This window comes from Lipophrys pholis (genome assembly GCF_963383615.2).
Source record: "Lipophrys pholis genome assembly, chromosome: 20".
Lineage (NCBI taxonomy): Eukaryota > Metazoa > Chordata > Actinopteri > Blenniiformes > Blenniidae > Lipophrys > Lipophrys pholis.
Window position 1 is genome coordinate 1,027,933 of NC_137648.1, and position 21,550 is coordinate 1,049,482.

Sequence of the window (21,550 nt, forward strand, 5' to 3'; positions counted from 1 at the left end):
ACACACACACACACACACACACGCACACACGCACACACACACGCACACACACACACACACACATTGACTGGATTCATTCATTTAGATTGCATATATTCTGTCTGCTGATTTCCTCTCAATGACCTCCATATCAATCATCTGGCAGTGATAATCCCTCGCCGGGGCTGAGCAAAGGGCAAAGACTGCGCTTGTTTACAACGAGGACGCATTAGTTATTGACTATTTGATTTGATTGGGTGGGTGACAAGAGCTCTGTTTTTGAAGTTGAGAAACGCAGGAGCAAAGGTCGACGGCGGCTGAGAGGAGGGGGGGGGGGGGGGGTGGGGGGGGGGGTGGGGGGTGGGGGGGGGGGGGGGTGGGGGGGGGTTTAGGGAGTTTAACACGTAACGGCACGTCTGACTTACAGCAGCGCCACATCGGCAGGACGCAGCGAGGACAGCTTTCTGCATTCAGCCGGCTGAGAGACTCCATTCATACAGTTTTTGGTTTTTTTGCACGCGATCACACTTTTTATTTTTTTATGGTTTGACATGATATTGATGCGTTAAAGCTGGAGTGTTCAACACATTTTAGTCGAGAGGCCACGTGCAGTCCAGTTGAGTGGTCCGGACCACGGAAATAGATTCATAATTACGTTTAAAATTTATACTTTAAAGTTTTTCTTAGTTGTGGTGCAGGGTATAGGTGTGAATATTTTCAGAAAAATCCAACAATTACTACAGAAAAAGACTAAAGTCTCAACATAAAGCCAATTTTAATGCAAAATACAGTTAATTTTACAATTTGCTCGGTGGTTTGGTCCATCGGAGCCTCTCGCGGCCGGCTTGGCCCATGAACCTCATGTTGGACATGTTTAGACAAAGAAAAAGGTCATAACGCGAAAGGTACAATAAATATAAAAACCTTCTGGTGTGTGTCGTACAGGACATTAACAGAATCCACGAATTGTGAAAAGAAACTATTTCCAGCTCTTCCTGCCTTTTAAAGTATTTTATTAAGTTGTATTTTATGTCAAAGTCAATAAACTCAGAGGACTGAAGAAGCCTCCCGCTGAAAATCACATCCAGTTTGTTTATACTGGCTGTTAATCATCACCTGTAATTTGACACTGAGCTCCTGTTGTAGTCAGAGCAGCAGCACCACCCAGTGGTGGAAACCAGAACGGATCAGAAACGTTCCTCGAGATTAGACGTGTGTGTGGGGAGCCCCTACATCTACAAAAGTACTATTAATACTGGAAAGTAAGTAGAAGCTTTAAAACAACATCTGATCCCGTTCAGATTATGAACTCGTTCATCTCAGCAACAGAGAACAAACAACCACTTTCTCAGTTCTGCTGGATTTCAGGTTCTAGAGATGTTCTCCGGTCGATCTGCTTCAATCTGCTTTGTGAGGGCGTGCAGAGTTATGATTGATGATGATGATGATGATGAAACTTCCTATAATTTATTTCCTGTGAACAGAAACAGTTCAACCATTTTTGGTTTTAATTGTTATGATGTCTAAAGTAATTATTTAATTAATTAATGATAAATGTCCCGAGCACTATTCACAAAAGGTTCCATTGAAGTTAGATAGTTCTACTACTGTAATGCTGCTGCTGCTACTACTACTACTACTACTACTCCTACTACTACTGCTACTACTGCTACTACTGCTACTACTATTATGAATGATAATAATAATAATAATAATTGAAGAAGAAGAAGATAATTTTACATATTTGCAAACAGATATAGATAGATAGATAGATAGATAGATAGATAGATAGATAGATAGATAGATAGATAGATAGATAGATAGATAGAAATTTTAGAAATTAAAAGTAAAACCTTAAAAATAACAATACGATACAAAGTGAAGAATAAAATTTGAAATCAAAACTTAAAAATAACAAGAAAATAAGAAATTAAAAATACAAGTTAAATACGAAAATCGAAATCAAAAGTTAAATTAAAGAGTAAAAAAAATATACAAACTTTTATTTTTAAAAAAACTCGTTTCCCTCTGAAAGACTCAAACTCCCAGAATGCACCGCGGCCCGTGGAAAGTCCGGAACTCTCATTAAACATTACTTTCATTTTCACTTTTCTGCTGAGTAACTGTGAGTATTTGTCCGTGTCGAGCTCGGGGTTGAATTTCACCTTTCGAAAGCTTCTTTTTTTCATCCTCGCCGCGTTGAACGTTTTTTCTGAACTTAGTTCTCTAAGAAGTTTAAGTCTAAGTTTTGCTCCGTCAGAGTCATGGCTGCGCTGGATCTGAGTCTGGACACCAAGAAACAGGTCTGCTCTGCTCTCTGCTTTTCCGCTCGTTTAAATGTCATTAAAAAACACTTTTTAACGTGTTTCTACCTCAGACACACACTTTTATTATTTATCCACGAATAGCTCACACCAACAGGTGCGTTAGAGTCAGATTAAACCTTATTGTGGGATTACAGGAGTTTATGTGTATTTAACACGGTTAGTGACGTCACAGGTTAAATCTCACCTGTTTAATTAATTATTCCTGTATTGCAGGTGGATGGCTTCTGCCAGAAGCTCACAAAGGAGGTAACTCACGTTTTTTTTACTTCAAATATTTCCTTGTTTTTGCATGTTTTTGTCCAGAAAGCGAGTTTCTGTCATGGATGTTTTCAGGCCTTCCTGATGCACAAACCCTCTTATTGTCTGCAAACTCAAACTAAATGCAGCATTATGGGCCTTTGGTAGGATATTTTCCTGAAATGATCCAGCTTAATGGTTAAATAAAAGAAGTGTTTTTGCAGGATTTATTACTATTTTTCCCACTAATCTATTATTAACATCTGTCTGGATCTATCGGTGATTACAAGACAAAATTCTAATATTTCTATACAGTCTCTAATTGTACACTTATTATGCAATTTTAATTTTGCTCTATTATACTCACAATGAATTGTGAGTTTGTGTTGTTTTCCTTCACGTATTTCCTCTTGAACCTGACAGAATGTAAATCGTCTGAACAGCCCTGATAGACGTCTTTAACATTATGCATTTTGATTTTAATTTGTTTTACAGTTCTGAACTGACGCCCACATTTGAGCTGTTTTGAAGCTAAAACTACTGAAAGTCTTTACACTTTTCTTGAATTTCACTGATATTTAAGCATTTATTTGTGAGTCCACTCCTGTATTTGTATTTCAGGAAGAAATGTCAGTATGTTCACACTGAGTTTGGGTTCAAACAGGATGTTTTGTATTTAAAACCTCACACAGGCTCATTCAGTGACACCGAGGTGCAACATTAATGAATAAAAGTATGCCGAATTAATGATTTATAACTTTGTACCACTAGATTTTATTAAAAATGTAATGAAATTTACATATTTTAGAGAAAAAATGGCTGCATTTCTGCACAATTCTCCATTTTTCCAGCTTTGAATGAGCATAACATCAAACACTGTGTTTTCTTTAAACACTATTTTATTTGCTTGATTTTATGTATTTGTATGAACGTTACAAATCCACTGAGTTACACAACAATGACTTATATTACATTAATTGCAGTTTAGATCTGTGATCTGATCATTTAGCTGCTAAATAAAACCAAAACACAAAGTTTAAATAATTCGCTGTCAGATTGTGACGTCAGATTAACGGATTCTGAGCCTTAAACACAGAATCTGCTCATTGTCGCGACAGGCGGAGGAACTGGTTTGCGTGTTCTTCCCTCAGAAGATGGAGGAGCTGGAGATGCTGCTGAAGGTGATTCCTCTCCGGGTCTGAACGGTCCTCCTCGAGAAATAAAACCGTGATACTAGTGACGTGTCCTTCTGTCAGACCTCTTTCAGCTGCGATGATTTGGCGTCTCTGAAGGCGCCGCTGGACATTCCCATCCCAGATCCGGTTAAAGAAGAGGCCAAACGCAAGAAGAAGGAGGAGGTGGGTCCACATCACCAGGAGGGTGAGACTCACCGGTCTCACCACCGTCCAATCCCAGCTCACGTTCCACATTAGTGGCTGAACAATCCACATTTGCACATATGAGGCTGGATTCAGTGCACACAGATGAAACTAGTGCAAAGAGTGCAGACATCTGCACTTAGTGCACCCAGCTTTAGTGCACATAGATGGAAAGTGCCAACATCTCGATTTAGTGCACCCAGTTGGATTTAGTGCAAATTGCATGCAGCTTGAGTTTGTGCAGGCTGCTGGTCTACGTGCAGGTTGCCGGTCTACGTGCACGTTGCCGGTCTACGTGCAGGCTGCTGGTCTACGTGCAGGTTGCCGGTCTACGTGCACGTTGCCGGTCTACGTGCACGTTGCCGGTCTACGTGCAGGTTGCTGGTCTACGTGCACGCTGCGTGTCTACGTGCAGGTTGCCGGTCTAAGTGCAGGTTGCTGGTCTACGTGCAGGTTGCCGGTCTACGTGCACGTTGCCGGTCTAAGTGCAGGTTGCTGGTCTACGTGCAGGTTGCTGGTCTACGTGCACGCTGCGTGTCTACGTGCACGTTGCTGGTCTACGTGCACGCTGCTGGTCTACGTGCAGGTTGCTGGTCTACGTGCAGTTTGCTGGTCTACGTGCACGCTGCTGGACTACGTGCACGCTGCTGGACTCAGTGTGCTCGTAGAAGACAACACAGTCCAGACTGCAGGGCAATAATAAATCATTCCAGTCATCCTCTGCACACTGGGGGGAGGTCGTGTCGTGCAGCAGATTACCTCGGGATTATTAACAGACCAGCTTATTCATTCATTTATTTCTTTATTTATTTTTGCAGTCCAGATTGTGTTTTATATCCCGGGAAGATTGCAGCGCGGCGCCTCGCTCTCCGGGTTTATATTTAGTGTTTCATTATACAAGGACACACTGCTGAAGCTGTGAGTCGGCGGTCGCCATGGCAACCAATCACTGCAATTTACCAGGGGCTGTTTTACAAACCGGCGATGAGTTGGCATTACGTATTGGGTGATCTTAAACACTCAGACGGTTTGGAGGCCACATGCAGGGAAAGAAACTGTTGCTGGGAGGTTCAGACGAGTTTTAATAGTAATTTAGCCAATTTCTCTTCTTTTATGAGGGAAGAACTATGCATTGGAAACTTATTTGGGGATATCGAGCTCTCAGGAGAAGCTGTAGGAATCCCACTGGATTCCACTTTCCAAAGAATCCGACCTTTGACATTGGCATGAAGCCCACCGGGGGGGCCGCAGGGGGGAGGAGCACGTTCCCGAGATGTCTGGGAGATTAATGGGAGGTGGAAGGACCTGAAGTCTTCTGGTGTTCTGTTGCAGAAGGAGGCTAAAGAGGGGAAGAAAGACAAGGACAGCGATAAAGAGGAAGAAGATTCAGGTAAATAGTAATTACTGTTGAAAGGATGTGGGGGGGTAGGGGGGGGGGGGGGGGGGGTGCTAAATAATGCACCACGCAGGTGATTTATTCCTTCAGACAAGGTCACTTTAAAATGAAGAATTGATTTGTGGGTTAACACGGAGCTGGTAGACGTCCAGTAGAAGGTGCTGTTTGTCAATGTGTCCCTCTTCAGGACCCCCCTGTGGGCCCATCTGCTCCAACGAGCGGGTGGAGAGCCTCCTGCAGGAGGTGAAGCCGGAGATCCAGACGCTGAAGGAGAAGCTGAACACGGTGAGTGAGTCTCAATGTGGACGGATGGACGTCTCTGTGTTCAGTGAAAAGATTCATCAGTAAACCACGGTACAAAATCCATAAACGGATCATTTTCTCTGGGAAGGTCTCGATGTGGGTGCAACTCCAGATCCCCAGAATTGAAGACGGGAACAACTTCGGCGTGGCCGTGCAGGTTGGCAACGACATTAAAATCTTCATTAACTCGCCTGATTCAAAAGGGTTTGAAACGTGTCTGTAATTCAGTTCCCACACACTCATGGATTCCTCTTATACACAAAGTGCACGTCGATGAATAAATAATGGAGAATGAATTTAAAAAAGGGAAGAATGGAGACACTCCTTTTCTTTCTTTCAGTAACTTTAAAGATTCATTGTGCAGCTGAAAGTAGAGTTTGATATACGTGTTTCAGACGCGAGGCCCGAGGGTTGGGGTTAAACTATCACATATATAAAAACATCAAAGAAAACACAGATTTCTGAACACATTTCTGGACATTTTACTGCATTCTGCATCAGAATGTTTCGTTAAAATTGTCTTCATGTTGAGATTGTAGGAAGTTTTAGTTGCATCATGTCGACTCGGCGCAGCAACAAAGTGTGTCACCGTTTTACCTGTCCCCCTCTAACGTTTGTGTTTTGTTCCTCCTGGTCTCGTAGGAGAAAGTGTTCGAGCTGCTGACAAACACACGCACCAAGATCGAAGCATTCCAGACTCAGATTTCCAAGTAAGAAGCTGCAGCGCTGGAAAACTGACTAATATGCGACATCCCCCGGATAATATCGCGTTTCCACACTGAAACTGAACCGTGAGGCTGATCCTTAGTCTGGGGTGCATTTGATGGATTTCACATTAGAGGCGCTGCATCTTTTCTCTTCCTTCCTCTGGTTCACCAGTCAGACAGTAACTAGTCAGGTTACTTAGTGGAGTCTGGAACTTCCTCCTGGGGGATTCACTTCAATCTGGTTTCAAGCTCGACGGCGTTTCTACTCCCAGTAATGTTCCATGTGTCCGACCTCAAACCAGCTCCGACCGTCTGCTGCAGCTGAATCAGGCTTTTATTGTGACGGGCAGAGTGAACCGCCGACGCTACGTTCACACATTTGTTTGCGTGATCGTTCACGCCATGTTTTAAACACGACCTCCGTCAGACCGCCGTGTGAACGTTATCCCACCCCGAACTGATCCACATGCACTGCAGCGGGCGCGACGGCACGCCGAGGGCGATGTTTACAAGTAAACATGGAGGTTACACGGGTCAGCGCGTGAAGATCTATCTTCAAGTGAAAAAAGAGCAAACAAAATGATCATGTTAAGGAGACTGAGGGGGAAAAAGCAGCACAGCTTTAATATTATGATGCAGATTTACATTGAAAAACATCAGGAACATTTTGGACTCGGCGCCTCTGATGGCGGCCCGGGTCTGCTGAGTGAGAATCAGAATTTCTCTGCAGTGAGAGCGGAGAGCCTCGGTGCAGCCCGGCTGGGGGAGGCAGAGCAGCAGTTCTAGCGTTGTACATCTACAGCGGGAGCATTCGAGGACAGAAGCCAGCTGCAGTGATTTAGAAGCAGGGAAACGGGCTCGAGGCGTCAGAACCGCTCTGCGGCAAATAGAAAATCCTTTAACCGGTGATGGACTCACCTACACCACAGTCAGCACAAACACAAGGCCAGAGTGTGTCTGTCTCACACTCCTTGTAAAGGACTCACACTTTAGACCCCCTGACATTTAGAGAGGCTCCATGGGAGTTTTATGAATTAATGATGGGCGACTCCTGTTTCCTCAGATACTACAACGAGAGAGGCGACGCCGTGGCCAAAGCCTCCAAACAAACCCACGTGGTCGGTATCGTCCCTGTTCCTACACATTGAGGAGGCGGTGAGTCACAATGGCGGCGTTTCTCTAAACTGGCCGTGTGTCTGCAGGGCGACTACAGACAGCTGGTCCACGAGCTGGACCAGTACCAGTACTGCGAGCTCCGCCTGGTGGTCCTGGACATCCGCAACACTTACGTAAGATCTGCTTTGTTTTAATGTGAATCTCTCTATCCTCCCTCTCTGTGTGTAAAGTCTCCCAGCAGCTAAATGGAATCCGTCCCCTTCCTAATAGGAGGGTAATTAAACTAATTGCAGCTCTCGTGTCGGGTTGATTGGCGCCGCGGCTCCCGTCCATTAATCACTTTGTGTCTCCTCTCTGGCCGCCGTCCTCGCCGGCGTTTGAAGCAGTTAATGAACGAGGCGTCGCAGGTGACGATGAAAGGATGGCATCGCGGCTCTGCGTCCGGGCGTCTCTCTCTTTTATAGCTCGCCGTAACCTTTCAGAGGCTCTCGCTCACAGTCTTTTCTTCTCTCCCCCCCCCCCCCCCCCCCCCCCCTCCCCCAGGCCGTGTTGTTTGACACCATTACCAAGAACTATGACAAGATTAAGAAGCCCAGAGGAGACGGGAAGGCTCTCATCTACTGAGGCTCTCATCCAGTCACATGACACCCTCTCTGACAGACGTGTCTTCATTTTCTCTCTCTGCAGAAAGTTTTGGTTCAAATGACAGAATAAAGCGACACGACGGTGTTAAATTCTCCTCTAATAAAGAAACATTCAGACGTCTCGTGTGGATTTTGTCCCTGAATCTCCTCCAAAGTTTTTCAAGCTATTGAGTTTGTTTCTGAGAGTCTGCGGGGGGGGAGAGCCCCTCCCCTGGTAATCCGGGGCAGATCCAGCCGGGACCGAGGCGGTACCAGCCCCGATAGAGCCCCCTCCACCCCAGGTAGCCCAGAGCGCCCCCCAGCTGCTGGGACGGACACTTGGGGAAGTACGCAAGCAGACACAGCAGCAGGAACATCCAGAGCAGGAGCAGGACCACGCCCAGGAGGAAGACGAGTCTGAGGGGGCCGCCGGGGGGCACCCGGAGAGACCTGGACCGGAGCAGGTGGCAGGAGAAGGTGGAGAGTTCCTCCACCAGCAGGAGGCAGCAGAAGCAGAGGACCAGGACATCCTGGGAGACCTCGTAGCCTCGCCACAGCAGGCCGGCTCGCAGGCAGGACGCTTTGGTTTGGTCTTCATGCAGGAGCAGCAGAGGGGAGGAAGAGGAGCTCTGGGTGTCAGAGGTCACGGGTTCCAAGCACGTCCCCGCCGCGTCCTCCAGCAGGGTCAGGACGCACCGGCACCCCCACAAGAGCAGGCCCACCAGGCCGATCCGGGACAGGTGGCGGAGGGAGAGGGAGAGCGAGCAGCGGGCCGAGAGGGGGAGGAGGATGACGAAGGAGCCCGAGAGGAGGAAGGTCCAACCCCACGTGGACCGCAGGAACGTTCTGAGGAGAGAAAGCAGAACCATTTCTTACTAGAGCTTCACTCGGTAAAGGGATTTATTCTAAACCTGTCCGTCGTTAACGTTCCAAACTGAAACGGGTCGGTTAGATGATGATAAATCCCTCCTGAAGGTTTCATCCAACTCAGGTCAGTTCTGGTGAAAACTTGGTCAAATACATACAAACTAATAAATACATGCAGATGAAAACAACCAAAGAGGACAGATGTTAGTTATTTTAGTTCAGGAGCCCCGTTTCATCTGGAGTGAGTCGGACCGGTACCAGTGCCATAATCCATCAATCTATACTGTTTAATCCAGTGCAGTGGAGCTAATCCCAGCTGACTATGAGACAGGACACACTCTGGACAGGTCGCTGGTCCATCACAGGACAAAAGGGAGGACATTGAAACTCCACACAGAGAGGCCAGGCTGGTGTTTGAACCTTCGATCGTCTCACTGTGAGGCCAGAGCACCAACCACTGATCCAGCACCGAGTATATGTGATCCAAATATCACAACTTTTTGATAAAACCAAACAAATACTATAAAAAAAAATTGACTACAATCTCAACATAAAGTCAAATGTATGAAACCTTCTGGTGCAAAACAGTGAAATGTCCCGACAAAGCTTCTGCAGCTGTTGCATTATGGGAGTTTTTAAAACTTCATCCTGACAGCATGGCTTAGAGGCTATCTGTGTGTAGTCTGCATGTTCCTCCTGTGTGTCTGGATGGATGGATGGATGGGTGGATGGATGGATGGGTGGATGAATGGATGGATGGATGGATGGATGGGTGGATGGATGGGTGGATGAATGGATGGATGGATGGATGGGTGGATGGATGGATGGATGGGTGGGTAGATGGATGGATGGGTGGATGAATGGATGGGTGGATGGATGACGGATGGATGGATGGGTGGATGGATGACGGATGGATGGATGGGTGGATGGATGGATGGATGGGTGAATGGATGGATGGATGGATGGATGGGTGGGTAGATGGATGGATGGGTGGATGGATGGATGGATGGATGGGTGAATGGATGGATGGATGGATGGGTGGGTGGATGGATGGATGGATGGATGGATGGGTGGGTGGATGGATGGATGGATGGGTGGGTAGATGGGTGGATGGGTGAATGGATGGATGAATGGATGGGTGGGTGGATGGATGACGGATGGATGGATGGATGGATGGATGGATGGGTGGATGGATGACGGATGGGTGGATGGATGGATGGATGGGTGGATGGATGGATGGATGGGTGGATGGATGACGGATGGGTGGGTGGATGGATGGATGGATGGATGGATGGATGGATGGATGGATGGATGGATGGATGGATGGATGGATGGATGGATGGATGGATGGATGGATGGATGGATGGCCGCTCAGTCCCTTCATCAGGAAGATGAACTCTACACAGGAGAATGTTTCCTTTCCTGGAATACAGGAACTTTCCACCCTGACTTCCTTCAACTATCTAATATTCCCAAACTTCTGTACAAATAATCTTAACCTGCCATTTTTATCTCATGAGTTGATGCTTTCTAACATTTCTAAGAACTCCAGATGAGGGAGTTCTCTCTGAATCTAATCTGTGGATTTTATCTGGGTCACAGACACTTAAAAAAAAAGAAGAAAGATAAATGGATTTAATTTCTATAGAATTCCCTGAAGCACTTTACACTGTTAATCACATTCAGCCGTTCACACAGCAGGAGGCGGCCGCCACACAAGGTGCTCAGTTCAGCCATTGGGAGCAGTTTGGGGTTCAGTGTCTTGCTCAAGGACACTTCAGCATGTGGACAGGAGGAGACGGGGCCTAAACTACACTGATAAAAATATCCTACTGGATCTACGAGAAAAAATAAGAACATTTTGTGTGTAATTTATTTATGTTGATCAAGTTCTTTGTATAAACTACTTTTACATGAAAAATAAAATCTAAGTAAAGGAAACTTTATTTTTTAGATTTTCTAGAAGTAGATTGAGCAAAAGTAAAGTTGTATAACTTACATTTTTTTAAAAATGTAGTAAATGAAGTTTGCAAGTGCAACAAACTAGATTTTGTTATTTACGTCAAACAAAACTAGTCGGTATAAATGACTTCATTTTTTGCATGTATTTGATTTTATTTTTGAGTAAAATTAACTTCAGTATATCATGTACATTAAACATGACTATTTGTTTTAATCTACTTCGCAAAATTGAATTAGCTTTACTTGGATTTTATTTTTCATGTAAAAAAAATGAGTAAGAATCTAAAACAAAGAACAATTTTGCTTGATCTTCTATAAGTTTTTAATGTTTTCCTGCTGAATCTAATGAACGTCAAACGCTTACATTTAGTCATCTTCTTCATCTTCTTCATCCCTCCACAAAGTTTATGAATGGCATCCAGACAGTCTCAAAAACATCCTTCTTCCCTCTCACTATATATGGAATTCTCTCCACTGGTAAAGTTGCCATCATTTGTTTAATCCTGGGGTCTGCAACCTGCAGTTCCTCGTATCGGCTCTCAGGTCAAGTCTAAAACTGAGAAAATTGCTATAAAACGGATAAAACTGACAAAATTTCAATCAAAATAGGCTAGAATTGCTATGAAAAAGACTAAAGTTGCCATTAAAAAAGTCTAAAACTGCTAAAATGGCTATTTAAAAAGGCTAAACATGTGAAACAATCAAGAAAGGTGCAAATAGTCGGGCGAATGGTGAAAATGGTTAAAACTGCTAAACCTGCCATTAAAAATAGTAGTGATGATGATGAGGATGATGATGATGATAGTCCAGCTATTTAAAAAAAAAAAAAGGCTAAAAACACTAAAAACCAGAAAAGAAAATGTTGGAAGGAGGATTGGCAAAAAAAAAAAAAAAAGAAAAAGTAGATGAAATGATTAAAACGGTTAAAAATGGAGCAAAAACTGTTAAAATGGCTAAAATGAAAAAATGTTCAAAAGGCTAAAACTGCTAAAAAAAATCCTATTATATGGCGACTAACTGTTAAAGTTGCAGAAAAAATAAATAAAAATTTCTACATTAGAATTATTGCAAATTTTGAGGTAAAAATAGCTTAAAAAAAACAATTTAGCTGAATCAGTTAAAACTGCTAAAAATGGTTACTAAAGCTAAAACAGATCAACTAATTAACAACTGTCGCCATGAAACATCATGAATGCACATTCAACTCACCTCCATAAATGATAAGTGGTGGGATTATTTAGGATTAAATGTGTTTCGTGGCTCCAGAAGAATTTGATTTGGTCTTATTTTGAGGGTCTGACCCTAAAAAGAGGAACCAGTCAGGATTTGGCCTTGGAGCTCTCACCTGTACAGGTAGTTGTTGCTGTTTGCGAAGACGCTGTACTTGGACGCCCACAGACTGAGCGCCGGTCCAAAGAGCAGCAGGCCCGACAGCGCCAGGTGGAAATGCTTCCTGACCAGGCTGCTTCCCACCGCTCGCCCCAGCAGGTCTGTGACGGAGTCCAGGGCAACGCTCAGGAGTCCCATCGGGAATCTGACCGGCAGCAGCATCTCCGCCGCCACCCTCTCCAACGTGTCCAGGCTGATGTCCCACGCCAGACCATCGCCGCTCTTCAGGTCCGTGTTGATGTGGTTTTCCATTAGTCGGCTTCAGGACACCTTGTGGAGTCGGACTCACTTTTCTTTAGTGTGTGAAAGTCACTCCGGCTCCACCCTGGGACCTTTCAGCTGGTGCAGGAGGAGCACATGCTTTATAAAAATACTCCTCCTCTGTCCCTTTCACCCTCCAAAGCCCTCCTCCTCCTCCTCCTCCTCCTCATCAGGGCTGAAAGAGGAGGTTTACTAATGCCTGCTGTTGAAAGTGACCCCATTATTTCCAACCCCGGCTGTGAATGTTCTCCTTAATGAGACACAGAAACCCTCTAAGAGATCATGCAGCACTTGGATCTCCTCCAGAAAACAGCTTCTTCTGCTAAGAAAAAAAAAAAAGTAGGAATCACTTCAACCTAAAATGGATCATTTGGCTCCTTCTCCCGCTCTCTTCTTGAGCCTCTCCATTCTTCAAGTGGGCCGCCGCCGCCGCCGCCGCCGCCGCCGCAGCCAAAACTAATTGAAGTTATAAACTGTTGCCAGGCTGCATTTGGCGCCACGAACAGCTGCGTTCCTCGCAGCCTTTCTTTCCAGGCCCCGGTCCTCCAGGCCGGAGCCTCCTCTCCCCCCCCCGGTCCTCCAGGCCGGAGCCTCCTTGCCCTCCCCCGGTCCTCCAGGCCGGAGCCTCCTCGCCCCCCCCGGTCCTCCTCACCCTCCCCGGTCCTCCAGGCCGGAGCCTCCTCGCCCTCACCCCCCTGGTCCTCCAGGCCGGAGCCTCCAGGCAGGAGCCTACTCGCCCCCCCCCCCCCCCCCGGTCCTCCAGGCCCCCCCCGGTCCTCCAGGCCGGAGCCTCCTTGCCCTCCCCCGGTCCTCCAGGCCGGAGCCTCCTCGCCCCCCCCGGTCCTCCTCACCCTCCCCGGTCCTCCAGGCCGGAGCCTCCTCGCCCTCACCCCCCTGGTCCTCCAGGCCGGAGCCTCCAGGCCGGAGCCTCCTCTCCCCCCCCCGGTCCTCCAGGCCAGAGCCTCCTTGCCCTCCCCCGGTCCTCCAGGCCGGAGCCTCCTCGCCCCCCCCGGTCCTCCTCACCCTCCCCGGTCCTCCAGGCCGGAGCCTCCTCGCCCTCACCCCCCTGGTCCTCCAGGCCGGAGCCTCCAGGCAGGAGCCTACTCGCCCCCCCCCGGTCCTCCAGGCCCCCCCCGGTCCTCCAGGCCGGAGCCTCCTTGCCCTCCCCCGGTCCTCCAGGCCGGAGCCTCCTCGCCCCCCCCCGGTCCTCCTCACCCCCCTGGTCCTCCAGGCCGGAGCCTCCAGGCCGGAGCCTCCCCCCCCCCCCCCGGTCCTCCCAGCCAAACTGACTAAATTTAGTCTTTCCCCAGGATTGGTGCTCAATAAGGCAGAGTGGAGCCGTTTTCACGAGCCTGCAGGAAGAGTCTGAGTGCTCACACACCAAACATGGACGTGAAACACGGTGTCGTCCATTGAAGTTGTTTACATTGGGGAAATAATCTGAACTAAGTGGGAACAGTAGGTGCAAATGAAACGAGGCATGCCAAAGAGGCTAATTTTAGAGCCCTCACTGCATCGCTGTCATTACAGCGACCTTCAGACAGCCTCGCCTCGCCTCGCCTCCCGACGCAGCTAATTGTCAGTTGTCTCTCAGAGTGTGTGTGTGTGTGTTCTGGTGTTCCTCACTGAGAGGGTCCTACGCCGTGCAGAGAATACCTCTGTGATATTGATGAGCTGAATTATTCGGCAGACCAAATGTTTTCACGTCTTCTTTATTTTCATCTGTTAAAGTGAAAATACTGAACAAACTGAAAATGTACATAGAAACTCTTCCACCAATAAACTCATCCGTCTTTTCAATAACCGGCACAAGTCCATGGACTCTGTCAAGTTCTTTATCTGTTCAGGATCAACCACAGCGCCCCAGACTCTGTTTTCCTTCCTGGTAACTCTCCGGTCTCAGAACAGCCCCCAGCTTCTCAGGAGGGTTTAGGTCGGGTGAGTTGTGGTGGTTCATCTGGTCGACTCCCATTAGAGGCTTATCAGACCCGTCCGACTGGCAGGAGGCCCCGAGGTCAGCCCGGGAGTCGCTGGTGGGACTATGGGCGTGTTCACATTCCTGTTTCATCCAGACCAGAACCGTTTCATTTGGGCGACGCAGAAACGCCCAAGAACTCTGAACCAGAGCGAACAAGATCTCTGGTCCCCTGAAAACATCGAACTGGGTTCGTTTATAAACCATCTTTCTAGCAGGCGGGGTGAGAGCATGTGATGTAGCGCGCAATGCATTCTGGGTAGGAAAGGAACAACCTGAACCGCATGAATCAGAAGAAGCAGAAAGAAACACTAATGAAAATATCACCCGGGCAGCTGTGGAGTAGAGAGGAAGAGGTAGTGAGGAAGACTCTGATATCTGGGCTGAAGATATCACGGATGTTTGTGGCTACCCATTAGCCACGAGCTAACTAGCCTAGCCACCACCGCACCAATCAATGAGCCGTGTTTCTTCTTCACTTCCTCTCTGGTCAGTGTTTGTTTCAGGCGACAGCGCCCCCAAACCAGCAGCAGGTGTAACTGCAGGAGGTTTGATCTCTAAAGTGAACGTGAACCAAATGAAGGTGTGAAAAGGTGTGAGTACCCAAGTGAACCGAGTCCCTGACTTGTTTATTTGGTCTGGGAGCATCTTGGCGTTCCCTCAGAAGGGCTGGAGGAAGTTCTGGGCTTCTTTGCTCTTTATTTTGCCCCACTACCCTATACAAACTAGAAAGGCGACCCCATATGGACTAAATGTCTTTCCTGTACGGACGACGGATGGACGGATGGATGTTGTGTCATTTTCCTGTCATGTTCAGGCCTTATTGGCTCACCAGAACTTTGGTGTGATGGAGCATCGTCCTGCATCACACTCATGGGGTGCTTCCTAATAGTCCTCTATTCCCTTTGACTCCTCCCACAATTAGGCAGCTCTGCTCTGGCACATGGCACCACCAGAGGAAGTACTTCCTCCTCTTCCCAAGATGGGCATGTGTGGGCGGAGCCAGTCCAGCTCACTGGGCATTATTATGGCATTGTTCTACCGACACCTCTGACTAGTGTCATCTCTGTCAACATTTCTTTATAACTTCCAACAATAACAACAATTTCCCCTTCATACATTTAAAGAAAAGATTTATTTACTGTAAAACAACAATCAGAGAGTGAAATGTGGGCTTAGATATAAACACCTGAAAATTGCATAAACAGAAGAGTGTCAAGTTTACTCATCCCATGTCCGCGCACCCGCTTCACCACCGCATCACACACACTTCCTGGTTTTAATCAGAGGGTGGTGAGCCGCGGTGACGTCGGCGGGCCACTGGGAGGAGTTCCACGCTCGTCGGGTTCTGGGGAGATAAAAACAGCTCTGACGTGTGGAGTTTGAAGTGTGTTGGCTCAAAAACACAACACACAGCACTCCAAACTGATGCCAAGTCAGCGGCGAACTAAACGCACTCCCTGAATGAACAACCCATTAAAATACTATACATTTATACAAAATCAGAATCCGCTCCTCCGCCTGCTGCCACATCCAACGTCATTTCAATCTTCTCATACACATAGGAACTAACTCATCATTAGGTTTTATCGGCTCTTGAAGTGCAGTGCTGTTTGAGTGATGCCGGTTTTCTGCACAAGACTGTGATGTGAATATAAAGAAAACCAACCAGGCGGCGGCGGCGGCGGCGGCCGTCGCACCACGCATCAATCTGCACTAATTAAGGCTGTGACCATTTCCCCAAACAACACAGCCACGGTAGAATATCCAGCATTGAATTAAAAGATATTTAAGTCTCTTCGAGTCCTCCCGGGATCCCTGTCTTTCTCCGGTGAGGCCCGCCTCTCCCCGTCTGTGATGTCACTTCTCTTTTCCTCCACGCCTTCTTCTCCTCCTTCTGCTGTCCCGTTGTCAGTCCTTCTCTCGCTCCCTCTCCTCCTCCAGAGGATGAGTTTGTCTGTGCTCCCACATTCGCACCGCGCCGTCCCACTGGAGAGAAATCAGACTTGTTTTTACCAAGAAGAGATCGTTGTGCCACGACTGGGAGCCGACCGGCTTTTAAAAACAGGCGCCGTCTTGTCTTTTGTTGGCCTTTGCCTGCACCTGACAAACTAGCAGGTAGTGTTCGTCTCACCGAGCTGCTGATGATGTTGTCCTCGTACGGGTGCCAGCTGACGTCCCTCACGCAGGCGTCGTGGCCGGTCAGTCTGGACACCACCGTGCCGGTCAGGACATCGTAGACTGGACAAAGCAACGATACCGTTTAGTTTTTTAAGACTCGGCTTCTTCTCAGACACACACAGACGCAGACGCAGACGCAGACACACTGAGACTTACCGATGATTTTCCCGGTGGAGCAGCCGGAGTAGATGAATCTCTGTCCGGTGCTGAACTCGGGGGAGAAGCGGCAGCGGATGAGGGTGTGCAGCACGCCGTGACCCCGGTACGTCATCACTGAGGTGTCGCCTGTCAGCTTGTGCCTCTTTAAGGCTGTGATGAGGGGAAACACACAGCGAGGTGGCAAAGATGTGGTAAAATCAACAATCATGATGTTTCATCTTTTATCACCTCCTCGATTTACAAATCTTCCCCCCGACGCTCCGTTTACACAATTTTTCTAGTAAAAACTGAAAACGTCTGTTGTGTTTTGGGGGGTCTGTTTAAATGACAACGGGGCTCAAAGTGATTGAAAAGACAACTTTTCAAAAATGCTCCGACTCGTCTCGGTGACAATGGTGGAAAACGCAACTGTTTGAAAATTCTCCATATCCATGGTAACCGGGGGAAATGCAACTTTTTGAAAACACTTGTGTAAATGAGGGAAATGCTGCATGTACACCACGGTTGTAGTAAATACTTCTTCTGCACATGCTCAGTAGAGACCATCAGAACAAAGTTTCCTCCAGAGTGTCGTGACTCCCAGTCCATGTTCTCCTGGGACTTGGTACTTTTATTTTGACAGTCACTGTAATAACAATCCAACTTGGTGGACTGTCCGCCAGAATGTCTGTGTCCTCCTGTTAATGTTTATAGCGTCTTGTTCTCTGCTGCTGTGGTTTCATTCCAAAAGCAACCAACAGCTCCACCTCGTAGCCTAGCATGCCTGCTATAATGTTTTCAGCGTTTCTCTCGTCGCTGTGAAGACCGACTTTGTTTTCAAAACGCTGCCGTGTCAAAAGTGAAACTTCTCTGAAACGAAAAGACAAAGTTGATGCCTTTTCACTTAAAACATTGCCGTGTCAACGAGGCCTTTTATCTGCTCCTGTGAAAGACCCCCCCCACCACCACCACCACCACCATCAGCCCCCACCTCTCTGGGGAACCTGCTGCCAGCGGTAATCCCAGTTTTGTTGGGTGACGGCCAGACGGGAAGCCGCCAGCCCCTCCTTGGGTGAGAACTTCCTGACGTCCCAGAGCTTGATGGACTGGTCCTTCGAGTTGCTGATCAGATAGCGGGCGTCACCCTGGCACGAAGACACAAAGACCAAACACAACAAACCAGAGGGTTTAACCAATAAGTGGCATTAAAACATATATAGCATCTCCTAACTCACAGCGGAGTGAGGGAAACTTTCGGCTGACAGATCGGTGTCTGACCCCGCCCCCCCCCCCACCTTGCTGTGGATGAAGGTGATGCCGTCTCGGTGGCCGGCCAGCTGTCCGACAGGCTGCGGTCTGTCTTCCCGCAGCGTCCGTCTGTCCCACACCTTGCACAGCGCGTCGTCGCTGCCAGAGAAGAGCAGCTGGGACGAGCTGTCGGCGAACGCCACCGCGTTCACATCGTCCTCGTGGGCGTCAATCTGAAGCAGACAGAACAAAAACTGTTTTTTTCTTTTTTTCTGGGACGAGTCGGGGAAGAAGTGCTTGTTGGTGAGGGATTGTTGGATTTCCTTTGTTAAACAGAGGAAGACGGTGTAATAGGAATGTTTCTTTGTGTGCTCGGGCAAGTCTGTGCACATGGAAAACTTGTGTATGAAACAAACTCGAATTACAATCTTGTGGTTGTACGCCTCACAAACAGCGACAGTTCACATAATGATTTACCAGACAGGGTTCCCTTCAGCCACTGAATGGGTGGGCTGAATATTTGGGGGGGAAACAATCCCACTAGTAAGTCCAGGATGAAAAAATGAAGAATGAAAAACCCATGAATTGATTCTACAGGCGTCACCGGGTGGAGGTTGTAGGAGAACTGGGGACGTCCTAAGTTTCACAGCTCAACAGGACACGTACGGTTTTTAATAATGAAAGGAATCAGATTACACTTCTTTGATGAGCCAAAAATAAAAATATAGTATGACTGGTGCGACGAGCGATGAAGTTTGAGTCAACTCTGCTCAATATAAATATAAACTGCTGGCCAAAAAGAAAAGTTGGCACCTGGATTTAACTAATAGGGAGGAGCCTCGTATTGGATAACTACTGATTGGGTGATTATCTTTCAGCTGGAAACAAGTTCTTCAACCCCAATTTATCATTCCTAAAGGCCTCTTCATACTCCATAAGAACAAGACGAAAGTTCGGCAGTGCGGGGTCCTGCCGAACAAAATGACGTCACTTCCGTCGGCCAGCTCCCTCTGGCCGAAGACATTAGTTTGGGCTGTACCAACCGCCCTGGCCGAACTCTGTAGGAGCCGCACTGCCAAAATTTCTGCACTGCCGTGTGCTGCGCATGCGTGTTCCAGTTCGCTCATGACTATCAGTCATATTTTAATCATATTTAGCTTGTAACAGCGCTACTGTACGAGCGCCGCAGCTCGTCAAAATGTCCAGGCTTTTACATGATGCACCTGAACGCATCACGAACAGCTGTCATCTCCTGGAGTTAATACTGGACCAACATGGCGCTCGGACAAAAACTTTTTTATTACTGAAACAGTTCAGAGAAATGTATTTCTGAAAGCACTGGAGGCGAGAAATAAACTGTTCAGTTGAAAAGTTTAAACGCCGCTTCACAGACGGGTGGCTGCTGTGAGGGGGCGTGGCCTGCGGTGAGGGGGCGTGGCCCGCGAGTTCGGCAGCTTCTTATCGGAGTATGACCAGTCCTGCCGAAAAAGCTTTTTTTTCGGCAGCTGGCTGACGTCACTGCCGAATTTTCTTCTTGTTCCTATGGGTTCAAAAAGGGAGTATGCAGGGGCCTTTAAACAACCGTGTGGAAAGACACGTCCCGCAGTGGCAAAAACAAATGTTGGGGTCAAATCACAGAAGAAACACCTCAGGAGATTGTAGAAGCTGCTCATGTTGGGTAAAGAACTGTCGACCGCACTGTTAAAAACCGGAAGGACAGTGGGGAACAAATCCTAACGCATCGTGATCGGCAATAACAACAGCAGAACTTGGAATTATGTTTAAAGTTACTCTGCCAGAATTTAATAATTTAATATCTACGTCCCATAAAAAGTCTCACTTCTGCCCAGAGAACAAACCAACACAGGAAAACAAGACCATCACCACTCGGTTCCAACCCGCAGTTTCCCAAATCGATCACAGCAAACTGTGTTTATGTTTTGCAACCTGCCGCAAGGGATTCTGGGATATCAAAGATGGCGTCGCGGGAGCGTAATCAAAGCAGACTTCTTTTTTGGGCCAGACAGTATCTATTGATAATAAAAACATGGGCTGGATTTAGGCCTGAAAAAACTCCTGAAACAAATCAATTTAATCACTGATAATTATTGAAAATAGTTGATTAATAAAAATGTTTTCTACTGTAACTGGCCCGCAATTTTATTAAATTTTTTTCAACCAATGTGTTCCAGCAGCGACCACAGTGTGGCAGTAATGAGACACCTGTGGCTGTAATCTACCAACAGAGCAGGAGAAGCAGCCAACAGCCAATCGTTGGCCTCGTTTTGCATCACGTGTGTCACAGTACAGTTGACGCTTTCAGCAAGATGGCGGCGGCGGCGGCGAAAAGTCCGAGAAACGAGGCAAAAGAGACGCATCAGGAGAGAAAACTTTATGAAAAAAGTCAAAGAATGGGAACACGTCATAGTAAATACTTAAAGTCATGTGACCTGCAAACGGAGAAAAGGTCGACACACAAGTTTATATTCGTGTCCAATTATTGCTTATTCAGCATTATTTAACCTCATCGGGTCCTTTTTATTTTTCCGATTTACAGAAATGATTTAAATAAAATGCTGTAAAATGCATAATTCTAGTGTTTTTCTTCATGAAAATATCTTCTTAACTTATTTGGGGAAAAAAATGCTAAACAAAACCCCCCCAAAAATTATTAATTGAATAATCGTAAATAGAATCTACAGATTAATCAATCAGCAAAATAATCATTAGTTGCATCCATAATCCAAATAATAACCAAACAGTAGCAATGCGTGCATTATGTTTAAGGTTTGCTTTATCTTCTGGTTGACTGCTGGTTTTAAAGAACCCAAGCAGTAAAAATGGAAAGAGTAAAGGCGTCTCCGTCCAACACGGCAGGAGGCGGGATGGTAGACGTGTCTTTTATCTACAGTAGAACTGACGACTCGGCTCACGTTGAAATCAAGACAAGGCCCGATTATCAGGAGGTGGAGGGGTGAATCACAGAATCTGGGACGACGGAGGAAAGAGAGGAACCCACATCCAGAAGTGCTGAAACAGATGGTCGAGGTCGACCACTGACGCTCAGGCAGGAGGGCAGATGTAGAGGGGGGGGGGGGGGGGGGGGGGGGCTGACTGCATTAAGCAGCAGGACGGCGCAAAACTTTTACGTAAACCGACACTTTGACCTGGGCTCACCTTGACAATATAAAAGTAGAGGTGATGCAGGAAGAAGAGAAAAGGCGCACTAACCTTCAGCGTTCGTTTATTCTGCTCCAAATCAAAAACGTAGAGGCAGCCGTCGTTCGCTCTGCGGAGGAGAGAGAGGAGACACTTTAACTTGAAATCTCTGCTGGATGTGTGTTTAACTTCCCCGCAGAGGAAGAGGAAGAAGAAGAGGAAGAAGAAGAAGAAGAAGAAGAAGAAGAAGAAGAAGAAGAAGAAGAGGAAGAAGAGGAAGAAGAGGAAGAAGAGGAAGAAGAA

The 21,550-nt window shown here is 47.1% G+C and overlaps 3 protein-coding genes across 3 annotated transcripts in view; 1 reads left to right on the plus strand and 2 right to left on the minus strand.

Annotated features, from left to right (window-relative positions):
• The first annotated feature begins 2,033 nt into the window (after positions 1-2,033).
• On the plus strand, positions 2,034-8,209 carry psme1 (proteasome activator subunit 1). Its single transcript, XM_080489753.1, has 12 exons — positions 2,034-2,104; positions 2,240-2,282; positions 2,520-2,552; positions 3,662-3,724; positions 3,800-3,901; positions 5,255-5,312; positions 5,506-5,603; positions 5,710-5,778; positions 6,264-6,331; positions 7,392-7,446; positions 7,531-7,617; positions 7,988-8,209. Exons 2-12 carry the CDS (start codon positions 2,244-2,246, stop codon positions 8,066-8,068), a joined length of 753 nt encoding a protein of 250 aa, XP_080345879.1. The 5' UTR covers positions 2,034-2,104; positions 2,240-2,243; the 3' UTR covers positions 8,069-8,209.
• Positions 8,210-8,252: 43 nt separating this feature from the next.
• On the minus strand, positions 8,253-12,537 carry LOC308125890 (fat storage-inducing transmembrane protein 1-like; the record flags this gene model as incomplete). Its single annotated transcript, XM_080489930.1, has 2 exons — positions 8,253-8,913; positions 12,242-12,537. The coding sequence occupies 2 exons, from the start codon at positions 12,535-12,537 to the stop codon at positions 8,253-8,255; spliced, it is 957 nt and encodes a 318-aa protein (XP_080346056.1).
• Positions 12,538-15,637: 3,100 nt separating this feature from the next.
• Positions 15,638-21,550, minus strand: part of dcaf11 (ddb1 and cul4 associated factor 11) — a 12,555-nt gene continuing 6,642 nt past the window's right edge. The window contains exons 10-15 of the mRNA XM_080489630.1: positions 21,320-21,377; positions 18,136-18,321; positions 17,832-17,985; positions 16,859-17,011; positions 16,656-16,762; positions 15,638-16,510 (exon numbers count right to left, since the gene is read on the minus strand). Of these exons, the coding sequence (XP_080345756.1) occupies positions 16,433-16,510; positions 16,656-16,762; positions 16,859-17,011; positions 17,832-17,985; positions 18,136-18,321; positions 21,320-21,377 (736 nt within the window). The 3' untranslated portion in view covers positions 15,638-16,432. The remainder of the gene's footprint in view (positions 16,511-16,655; positions 16,763-16,858; positions 17,012-17,831; positions 17,986-18,135; positions 18,322-21,319; positions 21,378-21,550) is intronic.